At 54.8% G+C, this 21,119-nt stretch overlaps 4 protein-coding genes across 4 annotated transcripts; 2 read left to right on the top strand and 2 right to left on the bottom strand.

Moving 5' to 3' along the window:
• The first annotated feature begins 1,333 nt into the window (after positions 1-1,333).
• LOC149274022 (organic solute transporter subunit alpha-like) lies at positions 1,334-4,528 on the top strand. The gene is made up of 7 exons (XM_089505882.1): positions 1,334-1,400; positions 1,703-1,854; positions 2,051-2,124; positions 2,416-2,571; positions 2,676-2,787; positions 3,674-3,926; positions 4,107-4,528. The coding sequence occupies exons 1-7, from the start codon at positions 1,334-1,336 to the stop codon at positions 4,526-4,528; spliced, it is 1,236 nt and encodes a 411-aa protein (XP_089362008.1).
• A 970-nt stretch (positions 4,529-5,498) lies between these two features.
• Positions 5,499-7,431, bottom strand: LOC149274021 (tRNA (cytidine(32)/guanosine(34)-2'-O)-methyltransferase-like). Its single transcript, XM_089505880.1, has 10 exons — positions 7,311-7,431; positions 7,128-7,197; positions 6,944-7,046; positions 6,681-6,759; positions 6,541-6,593; positions 6,412-6,465; positions 6,232-6,334; positions 6,060-6,137; positions 5,772-5,875; positions 5,499-5,684 (listed from the first exon to the last, which is right to left on the bottom strand). The coding sequence occupies exons 1-10, from the start codon at positions 7,429-7,431 to the stop codon at positions 5,499-5,501; spliced, it is 951 nt and encodes a 316-aa protein (XP_089362006.1).
• A 563-nt stretch (positions 7,432-7,994) lies between these two features.
• LOC149274020 (vesicle transport protein SFT2C-like) lies at positions 7,995-8,600 on the top strand. The gene has a single exon (XM_089505860.1). The coding sequence runs from the start codon at positions 7,995-7,997 to the stop codon at positions 8,598-8,600; it is 606 nt and encodes a 201-aa protein (XP_089361986.1).
• Positions 8,601-16,873: 8,273 nt separating this feature from the next.
• LOC149274019 (vacuolar fusion protein MON1 homolog B-like) lies at positions 16,874-20,883 on the bottom strand. Its single transcript, XM_089505879.1, has 6 exons — positions 20,787-20,883; positions 20,191-20,274; positions 19,064-19,960; positions 17,936-18,734; positions 17,360-17,507; positions 16,874-17,101 (listed from the first exon to the last, which is right to left on the bottom strand). Exons 1-6 carry the CDS (start codon positions 20,881-20,883, stop codon positions 16,874-16,876), a joined length of 2,253 nt encoding a protein of 750 aa, XP_089362005.1.
• Positions 20,884-21,119: the final 236 nt, after the last annotated feature.

The following is a 21,119-nucleotide window of genomic DNA, read 5'->3' as shown; positions in this document are numbered from 1 at the left end:
GCCACCCAATGTGTGAGGGTCAGGGGTCTGACAAAGCTCAGGCCCGGGTGGGCCAGACGTGTCCCACGCAGCAGTGTTCATCAGCCATCTTCCGGTGATAGGGACCCGATAAGTGGGTCTTATAGCGGAAGGGACTTCACCCTAACAGTATTTTAGAGGTGTCTGTCCCACCTCAGACAGAAGCTACGGGCCCCCCTTATTTTGTGGTCTGCTCCAGCGGGGGTACATTAAGGCTGCTCACTATTGGTGCAATTTGTTACAGATTCAGGTACACAGGGGACACGCCAGGCTCTGTAACTCCACTTATTCCTCTCCCGGGGAGCAGCCAGATTTTTTTATTATTATTAAATATTCCTGATCCTGTAAGACCCCCTCATGCAGACTCTGCCAATAAATCCTCGTTTTGTAAGGACTTCTGCCTCCTGTGATTTTTTTTATTTTTTTTAATTCCGCTAATAATAACCCCCCACACCTGTGGAACAAATGCTACATGTAGATGCGTCATAATCCCTTGCCGGGTATGCCACGTGCGGGGTAACCGCCACCTGTCCCGTACTCTGCTGCTCTTTGGGGCCCTGTTGTTAGTATAAACAAGGAGGAGCGTGCACTCACACTCGACTGCAAGACTGAGTAAGTGAGGGAACTCCCAGCTTCCCCCAAAGCAGATCTGGTCTATCCACATGCGCAACCCGATGGTGAACACAGAAGTGCGAGACCTCCAGCCTCGGTCAGGGGTTTGTGGCAGAGGACGGCTGAATGGGAGAAGTGATGCCCCCATCAAAATCTGCCCCAGGGGAGGGTGAATGATGCCTGTCTGTTCTCTGCTGCACAGCCTTTGGTTGTCTGTATTTTGTGGCTTATGCTTTGCTTTTCAGTTCCTTTCTGGGGAGGGTGACTGCGGAGGGGTAGGGCGTCAGTCGCGGCGGAGGGGTAGGGAGTGGCTGTGGAGGGGTAAGGAGTCAGGGGTAGGGGTGTTAAAATCACTTGAAGGGGTAGAGTCAGGCTGTTAGTAATTTGCAGAGCGCAGTAATAACGGGTGATAATTGGCTGCTGGTGATGGTTACCATGGCAGTTCATTCCTGGGGGGTGAGAGCCCACACTATGGGTATTTCATGCGTTCAGGTGCGTTACCTGTGGACTTCAGCCTGTTACCTGGACACCACTACCTGTCCCCATTAATGATTAATACAGGAGGAGCAGGAAGCATCCTTCGGAGGAGGGGACGGGGTGATCTGCGCATCAGGAAAGAAAAGGAAGGTGCGGTGAGACTGGGGAATGGGGTAAGATAACGCCAAGACAAGGACCTGCAGAACGGGAGACCACCGGCTGCGTCATGGCCAAGGGTTCCAACTGCTCTCTGGATGGTGGGAGCTTCCCTCTGTCTTATGAATTTTTCCAAGGTAAAGTGGTGGCGTTTGTCTCCGTCTGCCGAGGGATCAGTGATAAGCTCCATAACCTATACTTTATTTACAGAGAAGCTGCAGCTTGCAGGCTGAGTCTCCAGAGATGCCTCCTCATCAGACACAAGCTGTCCACCCCCAGTTCATTTTGCCTCTGTTAAGCGTTTGTCTTTACAGCCCCCCTGCCTCTCGCTCCCAGATGCCCTGGTTCTTGCCTAATTCACCTCCACATCCTCCATGTTGTTATCTCAGCCGCCTCGTCACAGACTTTCTGAAACGCTTTAATTTTATCTTTCCTCCAGTTATAAAGAATGAACTTTGGATATTTCTGATTCCCGTCCTTGTTGCGCTGATCCAACTGGCCTTATTCCTGGAGGAAATGGGCTTCTTATTAAGGAACATTCGCAGCACCCGGAGGACCTGTCTGTATCTCTGGATCCTGGGCGTCTATCCGGTGAGAACCCCTATAAACGGGAATCTGGGGGTATTAACGAGGGGCAAATTCTTGGTGTGACAGAGCTACTGTAATCACACAGATAAATTGGGACATCATCGGCCAGACCACCCTCAGAGCCCCCAGTCTCTGCTCCGTCCCGCTGCGGGGGGATGTTTGCAGTTTGTGTTGTTAATTCCTGTTCTCTGCTCTGCAGGTTTTCTGCATTTCTTCTATTATTGGACTTTATATCCCTCGATCGTCTGCAATTTGTAACTTTGTGGCTTCCATGTAAGTTAAATGGTCTTGTAAATGGCCTTCCGCCCCATAGAGGAAGGATCCCAGTTAATCTCATGCTTTGGACGTTCTCCGTGTTCCATGGGTTCCTCACATGTTCCTCCATCTCTCTCTCTGGTTCCTTAAGATGTTCCTCCATCTCTCTCTGGTTCCTTCAGCTGTTCCTCCATCTCTCTCTGGTTCCTTCAGATGTTTCTCCATCTCTCGCTCATGTTTTTTCAGATGTTTCTCCATCTCTCAGGTTCCATTGAATGCTTCTCTATTGTTCCCTCTGTGCTTCTTCAGATATCACTCCATAACCCTGTGGAAATTCTTGGATCTGATCACAGATTTCTTTGGGGGCAAGGCTCGGATGTTGGAGGTGCTAGAAGGTCAGATGGTGTCTCCCAACCCCGCACCTTGCTGCTGCTGCTGTTGTTTCCCCAATATCGTGGTGAACAGGTGGGGACTAAAGTCCTATAGCGAGGGAACCAAGTAACTGTCTATTGCCCCATTCATGGTAGTGAATGTCTGTATGACCCCTGCTCTCCCTGTCGGCCTCTCAGGACCAGCATCAGATGGATGAACATTGCCGTGTACCAGCTCTCCGTTCTCAGGACTCTGCTCTTCTTCGTGGGCCTCATCCTGTGGGCAGATGACAAATACGACTATGGAGATGTGAGTAACTTAACGTCACCTCTAATTGTAAAGGCCAGATGACAATTGTGTGCTCCAAGAGAATAGATTGTCACGCTCAGCCTCACAGGATGCCTGTGAGGAGAAAACCCTTCAGCATGGAAAGGAGCCGGTGTTAGAAAAATGCTTATGTTATCATAAATATTATTGCTGACAAAGACAGTAGAAAATGTCTAGTCTATGATGTATCACGAGTTGCGCCAACATATCTACTAAGAGGCGTAACCTGCTTAAAAAGTAACCAATCAGAATGATGCATGCTATTAGAAGCAGATAAGAAGTATAAGAAGTTATATAAACCATGTAATCCAAATACGTAATTAGACAACGCTTCGACTTTTGTGTGTTGTGTGCCTTGTCTCGACTATGCGCATAATCTATTAAAGGAAATAACTTTTTCTGAGGAGAATTCGACCATTAATTCAACCAACAGCCGGGGTATAGCAGGAGGTCACCGCTGGGTTAAATTCTGCACCATAAGAACAGCCGAGCCACTTCGGGCCGGCCAACACTGCCGTGTACGGGGTAACCAATCCTATACAGAATATACACTATGGTAACGATGGAACCATTGCGCATGGTGCATTGATACCTTTTACTGAGCCAACTCAGAGCTTTTGGGGCCTCACAAGTCTCTTATACAAATGGAGGAGTGCTGCATATATAGAGATTTTATGAGCTGTTGGTTTCATGAGAATAAATTGCAGACCACTGCTTGTACCACGCTTCTGCTTACGTGTCCACTTAGGGCTGCAGCGGGGGGCAGATCTCCTAGGAGGGAGCGCATGCCGAGCTCGCTGGTGGCTTTTAAACCTTTTACCCGACGGCCGAGGCGACTCCACTTGCCATAAAGGTTTTCTGTTCACAGGTTGATTACACAAACCCCAACTCCTACATCAACATCATCATCGGTTTGTCCACCTTCCTGTCCTTCTATGGCTACCTCCTTTTCTACAAGGCTACCAAGAAGGCCCTGGAAGGCTACAGCCCACGGTCCAAGTTCATCTGTATCACCCTGGTGCTGGTGCTGTGTGGCCTGCAGAACGGCATCCTGGAGACCATGGGGGCCCTTGGGGCCATTCCCTGCGTCCCCCCCTTTACGGTGGAGACACGTTCTCAGAGTGAGTACCAGGGCTCGAGACCCTAAGATAAAGAGTTCCACCCAACCGTGTAAAGCGGGAAAGAGTCACCCACTGTGGGGTAGGTGTAAGGGAGGTGGTGGTCGAGGGACAGCGCATGTTACCCACAGCAGGGGTAGGAAGGCAGGCTCTGCTTTATTGACAGACGCTTCTTCTCTGCAGCCATCTACAATTATTCCTTGGCCCTGGAGATGTTCTTCATCAGCCTGTTCGCTCGTTATTGTTTCCGGAGAGTGGAGCCGAGTGCGGAGAGGGAAGCGGCTGCTGCGCGAGGCACGCGGGACAAGTCGTGTCAGACGGCCGTGCCTGCGCGATACAGCCTTTCTGAGGACGAGGCCATTTTCATAAACTCCAGCTATGTGATGGAGAACGATGAGACCTTGTGCCACATCGAGCATGCCCCGCTGGACAAGTACGACTTTCTGCAGCCGCAGGAGGACAGGGCAGCTGGCCACGCTGCGCTCGCCCCGCGGGGCGTCAAGAACATTGGGGTGGAACTTGCAAGCGTTGGCTCAGCTCCGGGGAAAGGGGCTCTTCAAGTCCAAGCCCAGATTAATTACATTAACGAAGCAACTGTGGTGTAAACGACTCTCTACACTCAGGCCCCCCCACAGGAAATGTCGCTGGCTCCGCACTTCTGCCCCCTGGATCAAAACTTGAAGCCAGGTAACTGCCCCACCCCGGGGTGAATTGTAAATTGATTGGTACAACCCTCTAGCTTCCCCCTACACTCCGCCGCTAAGCGCTTCCTCCTGCGGTCACATTCGGGGATTGGGCGACGCAGGCATATGCCCGATAAAATGGGCAGATAAGAGGGTAAGAGATGACCCCCCCCAGCCTGCAGGGAAACCAAAACCCCCACTGATTCCAAAACTCTATATGAAGCAAGGAGAAAACCCAGCGTTTCAGTGAAAAGCCTTCCTGATGTCTGAGATTTTTGGGACATGCTTTCTGTATTTGTATTATTTCTGGGTCTTTGTTCCTTTCTTGGAGAATATTGGCTGTAATATATATATAGTCGCCTTTTGTTGTAATAAAGTATTTTTGTGTGTTTTAGTTATGGTTGCGCGGTGAGTTTGGATGAATTGATCTGATGCTTCTCTAACGTTTGCCCCAGTGCGGTTGGGATGCCCTTTTTCAAGGCAATAAAATTGTAAAATAAGTTATTACTGTATATAACACCGGGGAGGGGGGTTTATTACTGTAGACAGCACCAGAGGGTATATTATGGTATACACCACCAGGGGGATTAATACTGTAGACCGCGCCGGGGGGGGCTATATTATTGTAGGCCATTTGGCCCCTGGACCTCTTGTATGAGGTAAAACAAAGAACACGCTTCAGTGATGTTGCAGAAGCTTCATGTACACGTTACAGCCACGTATGTTCTGCGCTGCAGTATCCTCCGCACCGTGGGGGCTTCAAGAGAACATCTGCATTTTGTTTAAAAAAAAAATAAAATATTTATTTCACAGAAATAAAAACAATAAAATATCCAGAATTTGCCACATTTGGTAAAAAGAGTTATTTCTGCTAAAACATTGCGGGTGGGAATCAGGCGGATATGACCAGCTTATGAATGTCAGGATCCTCGGTCTCGGGAGGCTGCTCGTCCGACGGGCCTGGGGGTCTCTCCTTAGACAGCAGGTTATTTCTCTTTAGGAAGCAGGCTTCTTGATACGGGGGGCGGATCGGAGGCTGAGTGGGGGGCACGTAGCTGTATTCTTTACTCTCTTCCAGCTGCACAAAAGCATCAGCATTAAACTCCAGCCAAACTGCCTCTATTACCCCACCTTTAACCCCTTCTTTTGTGTGCAATGCACTTACCTGGAGGGGGTAAGTTCTGTCCGAGTCGTAAGCGCTTAGATCCCCGCAGGCCAGAAAAGGCACGATCACGCGGTTAGGGCCTTCCAGTTGGTTAAAATCCACATCTAGACAAAGGGAACGCAAGATACCACAAGGGCCGGCTTAAGCTTCTCTCGCATCTTATATAATTGCACTGGGGCAACAACTGAGATAATTCTACCCCAGCAGAACAATACAGAGTGGTCTATAGACAAATACCCCCCCTGCGATGGTCACAGAGGCGACTCTACACTCACTACTCACCATAACAATGGTCCAGGAGGGGGTTAGACATGTTGGGAATATACCCTTCTGGGGGGCAATACCCCTGACAAACAACAAACGACTCTGTAGGGAAAGAGAGGTCGGGCAATGGGTGAGAGTGAAGAGGGCCCCGGAGAGCACGGCGCTCGGGCCAGAGGACTCATCAAACACTTCTTACCGATGCTAGAGTTCCGGCTGCTCCGGGGCTTGGCGCAGGTGACCTCCCGGAAAAAGATCTTCAGCTGCGAGTACAGGAGGGTGACGTCCTTCCCCCGAAATATCTGCCAACCCCAAAACCCTCGTTAATAAAGCCATCGGCTTTACCGGCCCCCCGGACGCCCCCAAACCGCAAGCTCACCTTGGCAACAAACGTGCCCCCTCTCCGCAGCACGTGCGTGGTGATATTCAGCGCCTGCGCAGAGTAAGACGTCAGGACACAGGGGCAGCTTTAGCATTTGGAGTTAAACAAAGATGGAGACGGACTCACCGCCAGCAGGAGCTGCGCCTGAATGTATTCATCGATGTCGTGCAAACCGGTCACTGGAAGAAAACGCGAAGATCAGGAAAACGGCCCAAACGCTCACATTAACGGCACATTAACGGCACACACAGCGGCCAGCGACATACCGTCTGGGGCCCCGTCACACACAACAAGGTCCGCCGGCTGGCCCTCAAAGTGACAGATTATTTCATGGGCCGTGGACACCTAGAAAAGAGTCAGATATATTTTTGTGTTTTTGAATTGGGGGCCACAGAGACGGACCGGACATGTACTGAAACAAGGCCCCTGGGTGGCCCCCCTGTGCAAATCAACCCCTAAGACAGGCAAGAAGTTATGTCGAATGCAAACACGGAGGGCCCCCTCTCATCACGGTGGACGTTTCCGGTACCTTGGTGATGTCGCCCTGTATCTGAATGACTCCGGGCAGAGGAGCCATCGCCTGTAGATCCACTGCCACGATCTTCACGTCCGTGGCCCCCTCGTTCGCACCCCTGCAGGGACACAACCACAGCCGTATTCCCAGAGAACCCTCAGACCCTCCCTGACCCGGAACGACCCCCGGATCCACTCACCGCAGCTTCCGGCCCAGCACCTGACTCCAGCTGCCCGGAGCCGCGCACAGATCCACCGCCCGCTGGACCCCTAGGAGACAAGCAGATACGTGGATCATGCCCGGGACACGTGGCCTCGTTACTGGGAAACACCTGCGGGCTCTTTGGGGCAAAAAGGCATCGGGGCACACGTGGGGGGCTTACCGTGGAAGAGCTGGTACTCCTCATCCAGCTGCAGCAGTTTGAAGGCGCTGCGCGCTCTCCAGCCCTCCTCCTTGGCCAGACGGTAGTAAATGTCTCTCTTGTCCTTGGATGAGCGTCCCATGATGTGCCGTCACCTGCACGGAGGACACGCGGTGAGAATCTCCACCGCCAGCCAGATGTCCCCCACGGTCAGCAGAGAAGCAGGATTATGGTGCAGAAAGGGGGGGGGGCAGCCTCGGCGGGGTCTCTCCCCCACTGGGTGAATTGCCCTCACCGCCGGGCAGACTCACAAGGCAAGCTAAATGCCTGAGGTGGCACCTCCGGGACCCCTGGGGCTGAATACCTCAGGGGTTCTTGGGTATAAGGCAGCTGCCCCTGAGTCTTCCTGGGTAAAATGCAACTGTACCCTCAGCCGTCCCAATTCTAGGGTTCCTGGGTATCAGGGTGGTTGTCCTCACCTTGCCCCCGCCCCGGGTACTTAGCAGTAGCCCCTCCGTCTCTCCCCCTGGGAGATTCTAGTTACCCCAGTTCGCGTTTCAGCCCCACTCACTCACCGCCTCGCTCGTGTTGTTCGGTTAGGGGGCGGAGTCTCGTCGCTCAGGAAGCGCCCACCAGTTTTATGAAGCCATCCAATTAGCGAGGATGCGTCGCGCTGACGATAGGGCGCCGGAAGTGAGCGCTGAGATGGCGGAGCAGGGCCGGCAGCTGCAGGAGTACGTGGCGCAGAATAAGACAGCAGGGGAGCGATCGGGACCGGACTGGCGTGGCTGGCTGGGCCGGAATGTACCCTCAGCCCCCGTTCTGGCGCTGCCTTCAGCCCCTAGCCTGTCATGGGGCCCCCTGGATCCGGACCCTCTGCTCCCTGGCCTGTCTGGAACCCAGCGGCTTCTAGCTGCCGGGGTTTGTGTGGCCATGGCGGCCCTGTGCTTCGGCCTGGCCGGGCTGTATGTGCCTGTGCTGGTGCTCCGGGCTCGGAAGTTCGCCATGCTGTGGTCCCTGGGCTCTGCGCTGGGCCTGGTTGCCTTCGCCTTACTGCGGGGCCCCAGTCGCCTTATGCGGGAGCCAGATCCCTGGAGCCTGCTGTTTGTGGTTGCCCTGGGTGGGACTCTGTACGCAGCGCTGGGGATGCGGAGCACTGGACTCACCCTGGTGGGCGCCGCGGCTCAGATCGTCACCGCGGCAGGACTGCTTCTGGGGCTGCTCCCCGGCGGGGTGGCTGGGAGACGGTACATCGGCGGCCTATGTGGGAGCCTGGTACGGAAAGGAGTCTCCAAAGCCCTGCCTGTGTGAGGGGCCGAGGTCCTGAACTGGCAGTGTTCTATGTGCCCCCTGGAACGGGACTGTGGGGTAATTCCGAGGGCAACTCCTCAGGAACTGGGGCTGTGTGATGTTCCTGCTCATCCGCTCCCTAAACCGGAGCCGTTCAACTCCGGTCCCTGCCGTATCTTGGAGTATTTAATACCGAGGCACCAATAAGAGCTAAAGGCCCCTTTAGAATGATGACCTCTGTCTGGGGTGACAGGCGAGGACATGATGAACGCAAAGATCTGGAACCGGGGGCTGCTTACCGGCCGCAGGTGGAGCTTCGGTATGATGGTTTGAGGAAACACACGGCCCAGATCCCCCATGTTGCGCACCGAGGACCAAAGACTTCCCGTAGCAGGAGATGCGCGGACTAATCGTTTCTGTATTATTTCTGTCCACGTGAATAAAAGACCAACAAAAATACCCCAAATCAAAATGCTCTGCGGCTGCTGGCTGTACGTCATGCAGGGGCCGGCTTGCTAGTGAAGACAAGGAGCTTAAACCAGTCCTGTTAACTCTCCCATTAGTGAATAGAGCCCAGAATGACAGCATTTGCGACATTTCCATGTTTGTGTGGCTCTTCGCTAGCGTTTAGCGCCCACGTGCGTCTGTACTGAACGTTAGTAGTTAGGGCCGTCTGCGGGGGCGGAGGGAGCCGAAGTTTCTGCTGCAGGTGGAGTGATTTTCCTGAATACCCCCTCTGAACGTTGCAGGGTATAATGCTGTTACCCTGTGCTGCTGGGGGCTTGATGAGGTCGTGGCCCACTCACTGGCCTGTAGGCCTGGGATTAATGAATCCCATACGTGTTGGTGTTTTATTATAAGCTGCTAATATTAATGAATGGAAATTATGGCCCCCGCGGCCAGCTCTTCTACCGAGACCCCCATTACTGGTTGGTGTTGTGGGGGCCCCGGCTGGAGTGCCGCTTTGGTGTATTTAGGGGCCCATAGGCTATACCGTCAGTGCAGGCAGCAGCTCTGCTTGCACAGACATCACTATAACAAGACACGTGCAGGGTTAAGCACGGGCCTCTTAACTCTTTGCGTTCAGTTCTGTGTGAGCGTGGTTATTTCCTGGTGACCGATAAAATAGCCCCACTCCTTCCGTAAGGGCGACACCTTCTAATCTCCTGGCCGTCGCGGAGCGGCAGCCAATTGGAGTAAAGATCGTCTGGGCGCGGGAAAGGTGTGGGCGGGTCCTCTTGAGTCTGTGGCGGGGACGTGCTGTGACGCGCGTAGTGCAGGGGCCATTAATGAGAGACGAAGGGGGCGCTGTGACGGGATTGTCCAGGCGGTGTGCAGATACAACATGGAGCCCAGTGAGTGTCAACAAGCGCGGGTTAAATGCCCCAGACACGCCCTTATACCCCAAAGAGGAGGGCGCATTAGGTACCCCCAAACAGGAGGGGACATGAGACACCCCTATACCCTCCAAACAGGAGGCGGCATGAGACTCCCCTCTACCCCCAAACAGAAAAGGGCATGAGACACCCCTATACCCCCCAATATGATATGAGGTGATGTGGGGTGTTATGAGGTGATGTGGGGTGATACGGGGATTCCTGATAACAACCCTTTTCCTGCCTTTGCAGTGAAATGTAATGTGGAAATCCTCCATTTACTGGCCAGGAGGCTACAAGAAGGTATATATATATCTTAAACATACACACACGTGTAACATGTATTTTATGTGTCAGTGAAATGGTTCACCTCTCATCATTACACAGCTGGAGATTTGGCGCCGTCCATTGAAGACGTGTTGGGGAAGATAACCCAGCTGGATCACGGTCTGGAGCCATGTTCTGCCCCCCCCCCCACACCCGTATTGCATGCTTTACTGCAGCTTTGTGTGTATTTTACTGGTCACGTGTAGGTTGTATGATCATTTGGAGCATGCAGGTATGACCGGGCTGTGCAGTATGATGTGAGCATGGTACTTCCCACATGTGTGGACACAATGCCACGCCAGAATCTCCTTCCCCGTGTCTTATATGTAGCTGCTCATGTTCAGGTCTCCTCATTCCTTTCTCTCAGCCAAGGATCTCATGAGTAAAGATCTGAAGGATCACCGGATGAGCCGAGATGCTGCGCAGAAGGAGCTGGATGAATGTAATCAGCACTTTAACCTCATTTATCTCACATTATTTTCTCATTACCCAAAGTGATGATGTCATAATGTGAACAGGGACACCTTACATCATTAAATGTCCAGTTACTAGCAAGACTAACATTGACATCAGGAGTATAAGATAGATCAGAGATGCCCCAAGGTCACCGGAGGAGATAGACCGGAGATGCCCCGAGGTCACAGGGGGAGATAGACCGGAGATGCCCCGAGGTCACAGGGGGAGACAGACCGGAGATGCCCCGAGGTCACAGGGGGAGATAGACCGGAGATGCCCCGAGGTCACAGGGGGAGATAGACCGGAGATGCCCCGAGGTCACAGGAGGTGATAGAGTGGAGGGTAACAGGGGAAGCTGGTGATTCTGTCAGCGGCAATCAGGATAACTTTTATGGGGGTAACGATCACGAATGCGGCGCGAGGGGTAACTGCACGCCGGCCGCGGCTGTTTTATATTAACGATGAGGTACCAACACGGGGTGAGGGCCCCTCGACATGCTTTGCGGTGGCCCCAGCAGGTTACAGTAGTGTGGAGAATCGTATTATTGGGAGAGGTTACACGGGTCTCGCGTGTTCTGTTCGGATTTTCACTTCAGTTTCCGTTTCCAGTAAATGCAGAGAAGAGTCGCCTGGAGGAGCTGCTGGGGAAGAAGCGCGGTGAGCCGCACCACATGTCCTTATATCGGATGGCGGGGCCACGGGGGCCGTGTGGGAGTTTGATGGTTTTCTGGGTGTCGGATCTCCCCTGACAACAAATCCCATTTTCTTGCAGAAACGCTTTGCGTGTTGCGGCTGCAGTGTGATAAGAAGGGCTCAGAAAAGCTCAGGTAACGACGCAACATCTTCACCCCCGGGAGGACCCCATAATGCTCCGGTAGGACCCCATAGCCTCGCAATGTCCCCGTAACTCCCCGGCAGGACCCCATAACCAACACGACGTCCCGGTAACGCCCCGGCAAGACTCCGTAACCACGCAACATCTCCATGCCAGGGGCAGAAGGGAGAGGCGCATCCGTGCAATCCGATCCACACGCTGGCTTTTCTTTCCTGCAGGCGACAGCAGATCTCAGACGGTCGCAATCACCGCATCCAGGACCTGACGTCAAACATTCAGGGAGAGAAGGACAAGCAGAGGAAGCAGAGGTGAGCGGTGACTGTCGGCCCCCTCGGGGGCCAAGTGCTAAGCTGGGCAGATAAACACCATCTGATGGGGGCTCTTCTGCTGCCTCTGCGAGGAGGTGTGAAATTCGGATGTCGCTCAATAGAAGTCATGAAATGGAGAATGGGGGCTCTTGGTTACGGCAGTAATACCGGCCCCTGTTACCCCGACATGGGGGATGAAGGACGATCCTCATTTCCGATTACTTTCTCTGCTTTTTCCCGCTGTCTGCGCAGGATGGAGTTTGAGAGGCAGTTGGAGGAGCTGTCTGAGAAGCACAAAGCCCTTTGGGAGCTTCACGTGAGTAGCGGCCCCTGTCGGTGGAGAGGCCAGGGGTCTGTCAGGGAGTACAGCGCAGCCTCCTCCCCGCCCCGCTCGCAGCCTCCTCCCCGCCCCGCACGCAGCCTCCTCCCCGCCCCGCTCGCAGCCTCCTCCCCGCCCCGCACGCAGCCTCCTCCCCGCCCCGCACGCAGCCTCCTCCCCGCCCCGCTCGCAGCCTCCTCCCCGCCCCGCACGCAGCCTCCTCCCCGCCCCGCTCGCAGCCTCCTCCCCGCCCCGGACGCAGCCTCCTCCCCGCCCCGCTCGCAGCCTCCTCCCCGCCCCGGACGCAGCCTTCTCCCCGCCCCGCACGCAGCCTCCTCCCCGCCCCGCTCGCAGCCTCCTCCCCGCCCCGCACGCAGCCTCCTCCCCGCCCCGCTCGCAGCCTCCTCCCCGTACAGCGCAGAGCACATGATTTTATCGCTCTTGTAGAATGAGAAGAGGCTGGCATTGGAGATCTCTGGGATGGAAGACGGAAAGGTTCAGCTGCGGAATGAAGGTCGGTGTGAGGGGGGAGATAACCAGATCTGCCCTGACGCCACCATCTGGACCACACAAACCTTACGTGCGAGAGACACGCAACATGCCAGAGCAACCCCACAATGCAGACACGCAAAGCCTCCAGTACACGTGGGGCATCACCCTAGGAGGCGATTGCAGGCACTCCACCGCTGTCCGTTAGCAGGGGAGGAATAAGCTGGGCGAAGTGTATGTATGACCGGGGGTTTGTCTCCACAGAGAGAGAGGAGCACCGCAAGCTGACAGAGATGCTGCACGCCATTGGCACGGAGGGGCCGGCGCGGACCGCAGACGGCAGCTTCCGGCTGAGCGCAGAGGCGGCTGTGTGAGTGGTGACGCGGCGGACAGGTTCGGGGGTCTTGCTGAGGATGGAGTTTGTTTCATTCCGTGAATCTCGTTGCCGTTTGCTGTTTAGAAAGCTGTTTGAGGAAGAAAACATGCGTGCCGGATCCAGACAGGTGGAAGCTTCCGTGTATCAGTTGCGTGTGCAGGAGAATCACGCGAGGTAACGTTACGGGGGGAACGGACCCCCGGGTACTCACTGCGCACCAATTTACCCCGAATCGTGACTTTACTGCGTCTGCACAGACATGTAATCCGGCAACACACAATGTGCGCACATCACGTGTGTTCCAGCCAGATCCCGTGTGTGCGGGGGAACAAAAGGCCTAGTTAATTACCACTTGTGTTTCTTGTGCTTACCCAGCATGCACCTCGCCTCTTTTTGATTGGCTGCTGGCGGGTGTGAAAGGCGTCGGGCGGCTGCCGCCGAGGGACTGAATCCATGTTTTGTGTTACAGGCTGAGAAGGGCGACGGACGCCGCAGGGATCGGTCTGCAAGACGCAGAAGACGGAGACCCCGCGGAGACGTCCTGCCTAACGGTACAGGACTTTATCTCGTCCAATCCCGCGGGTCATCTAACTGCCCGGTGACCTCCCGGTAACTTCATTAATTGCACCTTGAGGGGCGCAGATGGCGCGCATTGTGAGGTATGGGGGGGAATAATCCCGGGGACCGGCTGGAAGGGCTGATGTGTGACTCTCCCTCAGCTGCCTGCGGGACTCGAGGATGCGAGCCACACGTCCAGAGCAGCCCCCAGCGTCTGAGTGCCAGTCCTGTTACACGTTACCCCGTGGTTTCCAGGGGTTTGTTTCACCGGCGTGCTTCGAACGAGGAACACCCGAGGCCGTCGGGTGACGCTGCGTTCATCATCCGGAGGCCAGCAAAGCTGAGCGGCACCAGTGGCTCGAATTAACCGTTTACAGAGCAGTGTGTGTTGCGGTCGCCAAGGTTACGGTACCGCGACTTCACTCGTTGCCTTTGGATATTTTGTTATAACTACAAATAAAAATCTGTAAGAGGAGTTGTTTTGCGACGTTTATTTCGCCCCGTGGCACAGGACGGGTATTTCTGATCCAGCAGGGGGGTCCCGTGTTCACTGTGTCATGTGATCACAGGGGCAGATTGCAGCAGGGATCCAGGCATGGTGTAAATGTCCCAAACAATAAACCCCCCCCCCCGATGGATATGTGCGTTACGCAACCTGTAGTGACCTCTCTGCCCCCGTCTGGTGCAGTTACAGGAATGGGTGGAAGTGAGAGCGCCGCTCGCTGCTCGATGTCTCTTTCACTTTCAGTGCCGTGTCTCAGCCTTCATATGCTAATGAATCGGAGCGACGCAGGAAACCTTCCCGGGGCCGAGAACGTCCGTTCAGAAGATGCATCCGGGGCAGATAAGCAGCAGGGCCAGCAGCAACCTGGGGTATCTGCTCAGAGGCAAGTGACAACATATACGGTATAAAGTCCTCCGGGTGACCCGTCCCCACCTGTCTCTCTCCCACTAGATGCCCCCCTTCAGGGCTTCTTCTCCATGAGCCGGCAGATGCCAGTGGAGGATGATGAGACAGCAGTGGATACAGGGCGAGGGCGCACTGTCAGGGAGGCCATGCAGCACCCAAACCAGCAGGATGTAGCTGGCATCTCCAGCGATTTCCAGTCTCTGAAGTCCGGGTATGAAGAGCTCAGCGTCCCCCCAGAGCTGCAGATATCCGCATCCACGCCGGACCCCCCTCCATCTGGTGAGACTCGCCGCAGGGGCAGAAGTCATGGTACGTGGTCACGTGACACGGGCCGTGTTTTCTAACTTGTATCTGTGACGTCTCCAGGACTTCTGTGGTCAGACGCCGTTCTCTGCGCTTTCTCCGGACTGTCAGACTTCACCTCGTCCGAGACAGAGAGCCTACGGATGCTCCTCGAGACGCCACCGGTACGAGACCCCCCCTCCCTACGCGCCACGCGCGATGTCTCTCCCTACACACTGTGCGATGTCTCTCCACAGACTGTCCCCGTTGCGTGTGTCAGGGAGTTTTTCCTGGAACTCCAGAGACAACCGTCGGGGAGACTGCAGCTGCGAGACGTGTCCGAGCAGCTCAAGCGCCTGAGGCGATGTGACGTGGTGACGGCCGCGCACCGGCAGCGGGATCTGCTTCGCTGGTTGGGTGAGATCTCGCTCCTGGTTCCTGCATTGTAGCTTCGAGTTACACTTGCCGGTTGCCGTTGGGAACCAGGCAGGCGGCAGCTCGTCGGGTAATGGAAAAAAGTCTAAAGAGTTAAACCAACGTTTATATATTTATCCTATACTCTCCTAGCTCATTTCTCGCTCCCCGGAGCAAGCGTACACTGTGGTGGTTACATCACTATGGGGGTATTATGTCACATCCTCTAATTTCTCCCATGTTTATATAGATATACATGTATGTACTTGCACCCTCGCGTACACGCGTACACACACACCTCTCTTCTATCTTCTCGCTTCCTCCTCTTCGTCTTCGGCAGGCAGACTTTGGACGCCGTGTTGGTGAAATGCGTCGGGCTTCTGCGGGTTGTCAGGCCCCCCCTAGCGCTCACGCCATTTGTTCTCGAAGCGTTAGTATCACGCCTCCTCATTATGTACTAAACGTGTTATTCAGTCGCTCACACAATCTGTTTTCTACATGCATGTAACATGTGTGAGCAGGGCCCGTTCTCCCGGAGGAGCTGCCAATCAAACACATGAAGCCTTCACTCTGGAGCCGGTTCACAACCGCACTCAGCGTCACGACCTCCCCGGGTAAGAGATGCCTCTGCATGGGGCAGTTTCTGGCTTGGGGGCAGTTTAGGGCCAGTGATCACTCACTAACGGCTCCGCCCCCTCCACAGGGAGCGACTGGCGGGGTCTCGCCCGCACATTACGGATTCCCCAGAGCTACGTGGAACTGTGGCAGCAGCGCAGCAGCAACCCGGCAGAAATGGTGCTGAGAGCCTGGGAGGTGAGACGGCGTCTGCTCTGCCCCGGGTGTCACAGCTAAAGGGTTTACCCCCACATTACACCCCACTCAGCCATGCGCTAAGTGCCCCGCTGCCGTATCCCCCTCCCTCACCGTCTCTTACCACACAGGTGAAGGTGACGGAGGCCACGGCCGGGCGGCTCTTTGACATACTGATGGAGATGAGCCGCGAAGATCTAGCCGGCATATTGTGACGCGGAGAGGATGCAGCGGCAGTAGCGCAGCAGCAGAGACTACACCTTGTTACTAAGACGCACAGACCGGGCAGATTTATTCTGAAAACCTCAGAAGCAGGAAACGTGTAAAAATAAAGCAGATGAAAGGGAAGCACTGCCGTCCGTTTCTTGGGGAGGCTCCACGGAGTCCCCCATTACAGGTAACATGCGCCACCAGCAGAAAACACTTTACACGATAGGCGCACACACGGTGCCGCCGCATGACCATATTTAGAGGTGGGCTGTATGTGCTGGGGGTCGGTGGCCATCTTTGGCCCCCATCCACATCCAGCAATCATTCCAAACAGACCCACTGGGGCTGAAAAACACGATTTAACCATTTCACACAGTGTGCGACAGGGGGCAGGAGAGTAACACGTTCCTCCTCCGCTGGCGGGTAACACGTTCCTCCTCCGCTGGCGGGTAACACGTTCCTCCTCCGCTGGTGGCCGCGTTTACCCCGTGTCCAGTCGGCACCTGCAGCCCACCACCCGGTCTCCTGACTGAAGTGTTAGAGCCCCGCTGTTCTCAGGGACGGCAGAAGAAGGGAGTGCCGGCCAGGGGGGTAGGGGTAAATGCCACAGCTTCAATCGGCAGGCTACAGTCCTGTGAAGAAGCCGTTCTGGGCAGGCTCAGTCCTCTCAGGCCGGCTCGCTTTGGCCCCCTTGCCCGGCAGGGGCGTCGTGGAGTACTTTGGGGGGTAGCGTATGAACAGTCTGTCTTCTTCTTTCTTGATCCAGCGGAGGAGTTTGGTTATGACGTTAATCGCTCCCACTTTGGTCACCAAGGAGCTGAACGCCGTGTAGAGTTCAAATTTGCTGGTGACCTGGAGAGGGAAACACAGTAAGAAAACCCCCCAAAGTACCTGCGCAGCCACCCAACCCACGTGACAACCCCCGGGGCCCTCTAACACCCCATGTCCAAAATCTCCCTCCCCCGACCCATTTCAGAAACTTGAATAAAGCCGTCTTGGCCAACAGACAAAACATGTAAAGCCACGTGAGCTTTCAGGACCTCAGAGGTCTCTTCTTCCATCTGACATCCTGAAAGCTCATGCGACTCCCCAGCCACGCGGAGTAGTCACCCAGGCGAGCAGAGTCTCCTTCTCGGCCACATGATAGATGAGTCTGAGGGGCCTCACGGAGCTGTGGATTCGGGAGTGCAGGTACCGGTACAAGTCAAAGAGCCGCTGCCTCTCTGCGTCGCTGGAGTACGGCCCATCCGCCAGGGGGCTGTGGGGAGAGAGGAGACACCGGCTGTAAAGTTTATACTTTCTCAGTCTTGCTTTGTTCTGCTGGAAAGATCTAGAAATCTGTAAAACCACAGCAGAGGCCTCAGCAGACTGCAGCTCAGCACACGAGGTCACCCCCTGCCTGGCGTTCATAGCGGGTTCTCACCCCTAATCTCTAACCTAACACATGCTGGCACGTCGTTAGCCCGAGACATGCCTTGCGGTCTATTGGTCACCGAGGTCCAACAGGAACCGTCTCCCAGTCTCCATCCACGTGCAGACGGGGGAGATAATGCCGCGCCGAGCAAACCGCATACTACAGAGCACAGCAGCTGCCGGCTCCCGTCACACCCTTCGAGTCTCGCATACTTCAGTCCTCACAGGAACCGCGAGGACTATAGGCAGTCAGCCCCCTACCTCCCAACCCACCTGGTGAACTGCGGGAGCTGCCGGTAGCTGTCCGGTATATCCAGTGGTTTGTACACAAAGTGCAGCAGCTCAGGGACTCCCACCAGAGACGCACTATAGGAGCTGCAGCGCAGGGCTGCACAAAGTGCCTGCAGCGAGTTCTGGGCCTCCATAGTCTCCTGGATCCGCTGCTTGCAGGCAGATACCGCATAGAAAGACTCCTTGTCGGTGGAGAGCAGCACCAGACACACGGTGCACTCCGGATCCAAGTAGGAGATATAAGCATAGAAGTAACCATCAGGATTAAAGCGGGGAAGGCAGATGGGAGTCCAGATCTCGCCCGCCTGGAAAGCAGAGGAAGCTCCAATAAGGTTCAGCAGGAGATGGAGGTCCGCGGGGTCCAAACGGCAATCTTCGATCACAGCCCGTTCCTGCACGACCGTCACCAATTGCTGCTCCGCCACTAAGATGGAGAAGACTAGATTATGGGTGATGGCCTTGGTCAGAATGGAGCTGAGAGAGTCCCGTAGTGGACAGGGCAGGGCCACACAGCGGACAGCTCCGAGCAGGAAGCCCGGCTCAGAATCCAGCAAGTCTAGAAGGCTGTCCAGAATCTTCTCAGAACCGGCCAGAAGGCGGCGCAGATCGTAGTTCTTTTTGCGTTCGAAGATCCGAGCCACACTGGCCTGTGTCAGCATGCTGATTATCTGGTGATAAACATACTGCAGCTCCTGCCTCAGCTGCTCCTCAGACTGAGGGGCTCGGGATACCGACACCAGCACGAGCGGACCCTGCTGCAGGAAGACCACCTTCTGGTTGTCTGAGGGGGAATTGGAGACAAGAGTTAATTACATGATGCCCACAAACTGTCATCCTGTGTCCACCATCTCTAATGTTCCTACTGCTGCGATATCCACCTGTGGGGTCACTGCCGACCGGCAGCAATCATGCTGCTAATCTCTATATGGTGGACACAGGATGGGGTCTGTAGTTCCAAAGGCACAGGCACCATCACAAGAGGTCTATACCCCATAGGATAACACAGAGACCCTATTCTCCTGCCCTAGTTTAACCCTTTTATGGTACCTTATTTCATATTTCTCTAGGTATGAGCAGTATAGTAGAGTATAAAAAGGGTACGGCTGGTACCTGAATGGATGGAGCGGATGGCGTTATTCCCACTCTGCACGAAGCTCACCAAGGCCATCATGACTCCCATGGTGGATGACAAGGCCTCCTCGTTACCATAACGCGAGTAGATAGGCTTGCCTGCCTCACTCAGAACAAATACATGCTTTCTCCTTGCCCTCCAGCCCTCGGCAGTGACGTCCTCGTCGCGCAGGATGCAATCAGGTGGCGGAGACGATTCTGACGGTATTCCCCCGACCACTGAAGAGAGGCCATGAAAATCCCCGGAGTCCTCCAGAGTATTATCCGTGGAATCAGACAGGTCCTTGGTGCTGCCGTCCTCATATTCCTCCTCTAGAGGCCTAGAGGATGCCTCCTCTGAGCCCATATCTACGGGGACCTGGCCCGGACTCTGCTCCAAACCCTCCTTCACCGACATGTCTTCTGTCTGTAAATCTAGCGCTTTCCGATAAGAAGTCTCAGCTGAAGGCTTTTCAGGGGGCTTCTCCTCCAAGGACTGACCCCAGAGTCTCGGTTCCTCGCCCACCGGATCCCTCATGGAGGATTCTTCTGTAATGATGCCTCCAGACCTCTGACCAGTGGACTCCTCTGCAGCGGTGTCTGGAGGCTCCTGGGTACTCCTTCCCTGCTCGGCTGGCTCCGGGGGGAATGGGGCATCAGAGTTACCATTAAGACTTTCTTCTTTGCCCTCATCCTGAGTCTCCTCGCCAGCTGCCTTGCTCATGTTCACAGGTTCATGGAGATGCCCGTCCTGGTGGCGCAGGGGGTGAGATGGCGCCTGTGGAGGATCTTTGGGCAGAAGCACGGAGTTTGGGCTCTGCTCTGGAAGGGGCAGGTTTGGAGAGGACCGTGTTTCTGGGACACCGCCAGATGGATTTTCTTCATCTTGTTTGGCATCTGTTGGGTGAGGGCGACAAAGTTTATTTTTATAGGGCACGTTGCCGCACACATCATCCGGACTAAAAAGCCCTTCTGTTCTAAAACTTCCTGCGCAGCCACTAGAACCGGAGGCCTCAGTAACCGCGCACCGGGCTCTGCATCATGCGCAGCACAGTAGGGTATATACCCCACCCGTCCTGTTCTCCCACCACCAGCATGCGCACACATTGGCCCCTTTAACCCCTCACCTGTGTGGGGGTCCACGCACCCCACATGTGGCACGCTTGCTGATCCAGGCTCCAGAGCCTCCATCCCAACATTCCTGACGAAACCTGGAAATCCAGAGCGAGAAACAATATCGGTGAACAAAGTGCCAAACAGGGGGAGCAGAAATTGGTCTTATTACCATAGCAACCAACCAACCAATCTGCAGAAATACTTCATTAACTGCCTCAGAATAGCTCCGATTATACAGAAGGAGCCGAAATTTCTCTTCCCGTCTCTGTAGCTTCTGGCAGCACATGTGACCCGATCCCCGGCCGTTAATGGGAATCACATGCAGAGCGAGAAAGCCACAAACACCCTACGCTGTATACCCCATATACATATATACTATATACCCCATATTCACCGACGCCATTCACATATATACTGTATACCCCACATATAAAGACATACACACTGACCCCCATATACACCCCAGATACATAAGGCAGGCATCCCGGAGACACTATATACCCCGGATAAATACGGCAGGCACCCCGTACACTCTTGGCTTCCCAGCTCTTGCTGTCAATATACCAGACATGGAATACGGCAAGGGACTCGGTCTCTCACCTCACACCGGAGTCGCGCGCCGAACTCGCACCCGACACAGCTGACGGAAAGCAGAGGGCTCTCCAGCCAATCGCAAGCCTAGGGCTGGGCGTGGTCTGATCCATCTCTCCAATAAGAAGCGCGCAGAACTCTAAGCACGCGAGATACTTACAGATGAGTGGCTTGTTCCGGAAAAGCCGCGGCCGAAGAAGCTTTTTACATCTGGTCTCCAGCAATATGGCGGCGCTACAGCCAAAGCAAGTGAGCCGATAGAGCCCCGGAGCTCACAACCACTTAAACAGCTTCGCTGTAGGTTATATAACACCCGGACGTTTATAATCAGTCAGCGTCGCCATCCCAC

The sequence above is a fragment of the Sceloporus occidentalis genome, unplaced genomic scaffold (genome assembly GCF_023333645.1).
Source record: "Sceloporus occidentalis isolate IW3139 unplaced genomic scaffold, rSceOcc1.0.p SCAF_351, whole genome shotgun sequence".
Lineage (NCBI taxonomy): Eukaryota > Metazoa > Chordata > Lepidosauria > Squamata > Phrynosomatidae > Sceloporus > Sceloporus occidentalis.
The sequence above is the reverse complement of the archived record's forward strand: the minus strand, read 5'-3'. Positions and strand labels throughout refer to the sequence as shown.

Excerpts from the sequence above, each read along its gene's own strand:
- LOC149274022 (XM_089505882.1), top strand. The coding sequence starts at position 1,334 with ATGGCCAAGGGTTCCAACTGCTCTCTGGATGGTGGGAGCTTCCCTCTG. Across the intron at positions 2,125-2,415 it reads TGTAACTTTGTGGCTTCCAT|ATATCACTCCATAACCCTGT; the intron begins GTAAGTTAAATG and ends GTGCTTCTTCAG. Across the intron at positions 2,572-2,675 it reads CCCAATATCGTGGTGAACAG|GACCAGCATCAGATGGATGA; the intron begins GTGGGGACTAAA and ends TCGGCCTCTCAG.
- LOC149274021 (XM_089505880.1), bottom strand. The coding sequence starts at position 7,431 with ATGGGACGCTCATCCAAGGACAAGAGAGACATTTACTACCGTCTGGCC. Across the intron at positions 6,594-6,680 it reads GTGTGACGGGGCCCCAGACG|TGACCGGTTTGCACGACATC; the intron begins GTATGTCGCTGG and ends GTTTTCTTCCAG. Across the intron at positions 6,138-6,231 it reads CAGCCGGAACTCTAGCATCG|AGTCGTTTGTTGTTTGTCAG; the intron begins GTAAGAAGTGTT and ends CTTTCCCTACAG.
- LOC149274020 (XM_089505860.1), top strand. The coding sequence starts at position 7,995 with ATGGCGGAGCAGGGCCGGCAGCTGCAGGAGTACGTGGCGCAGAATAAG.
- LOC149274019 (XM_089505879.1), bottom strand. The coding sequence starts at position 20,883 with ATGGATCAGACCACGCCCAGCCCTAGGCTTGCGATTGGCTGGAGAGCC. Across the intron at positions 18,735-19,063 it reads CATCCGCTCCATCCATTCAG|ACAACCAGAAGGTGGTCTTC; the intron begins GTACCAGCCGTA and ends ATTCCCCCTCAG. Across the intron at positions 17,508-17,935 it reads CAGCTCCCGCAGTTCACCAG|CCCCCTGGCGGATGGGCCGT; the intron begins GTGGGTTGGGAG and ends CTCTCCCCACAG.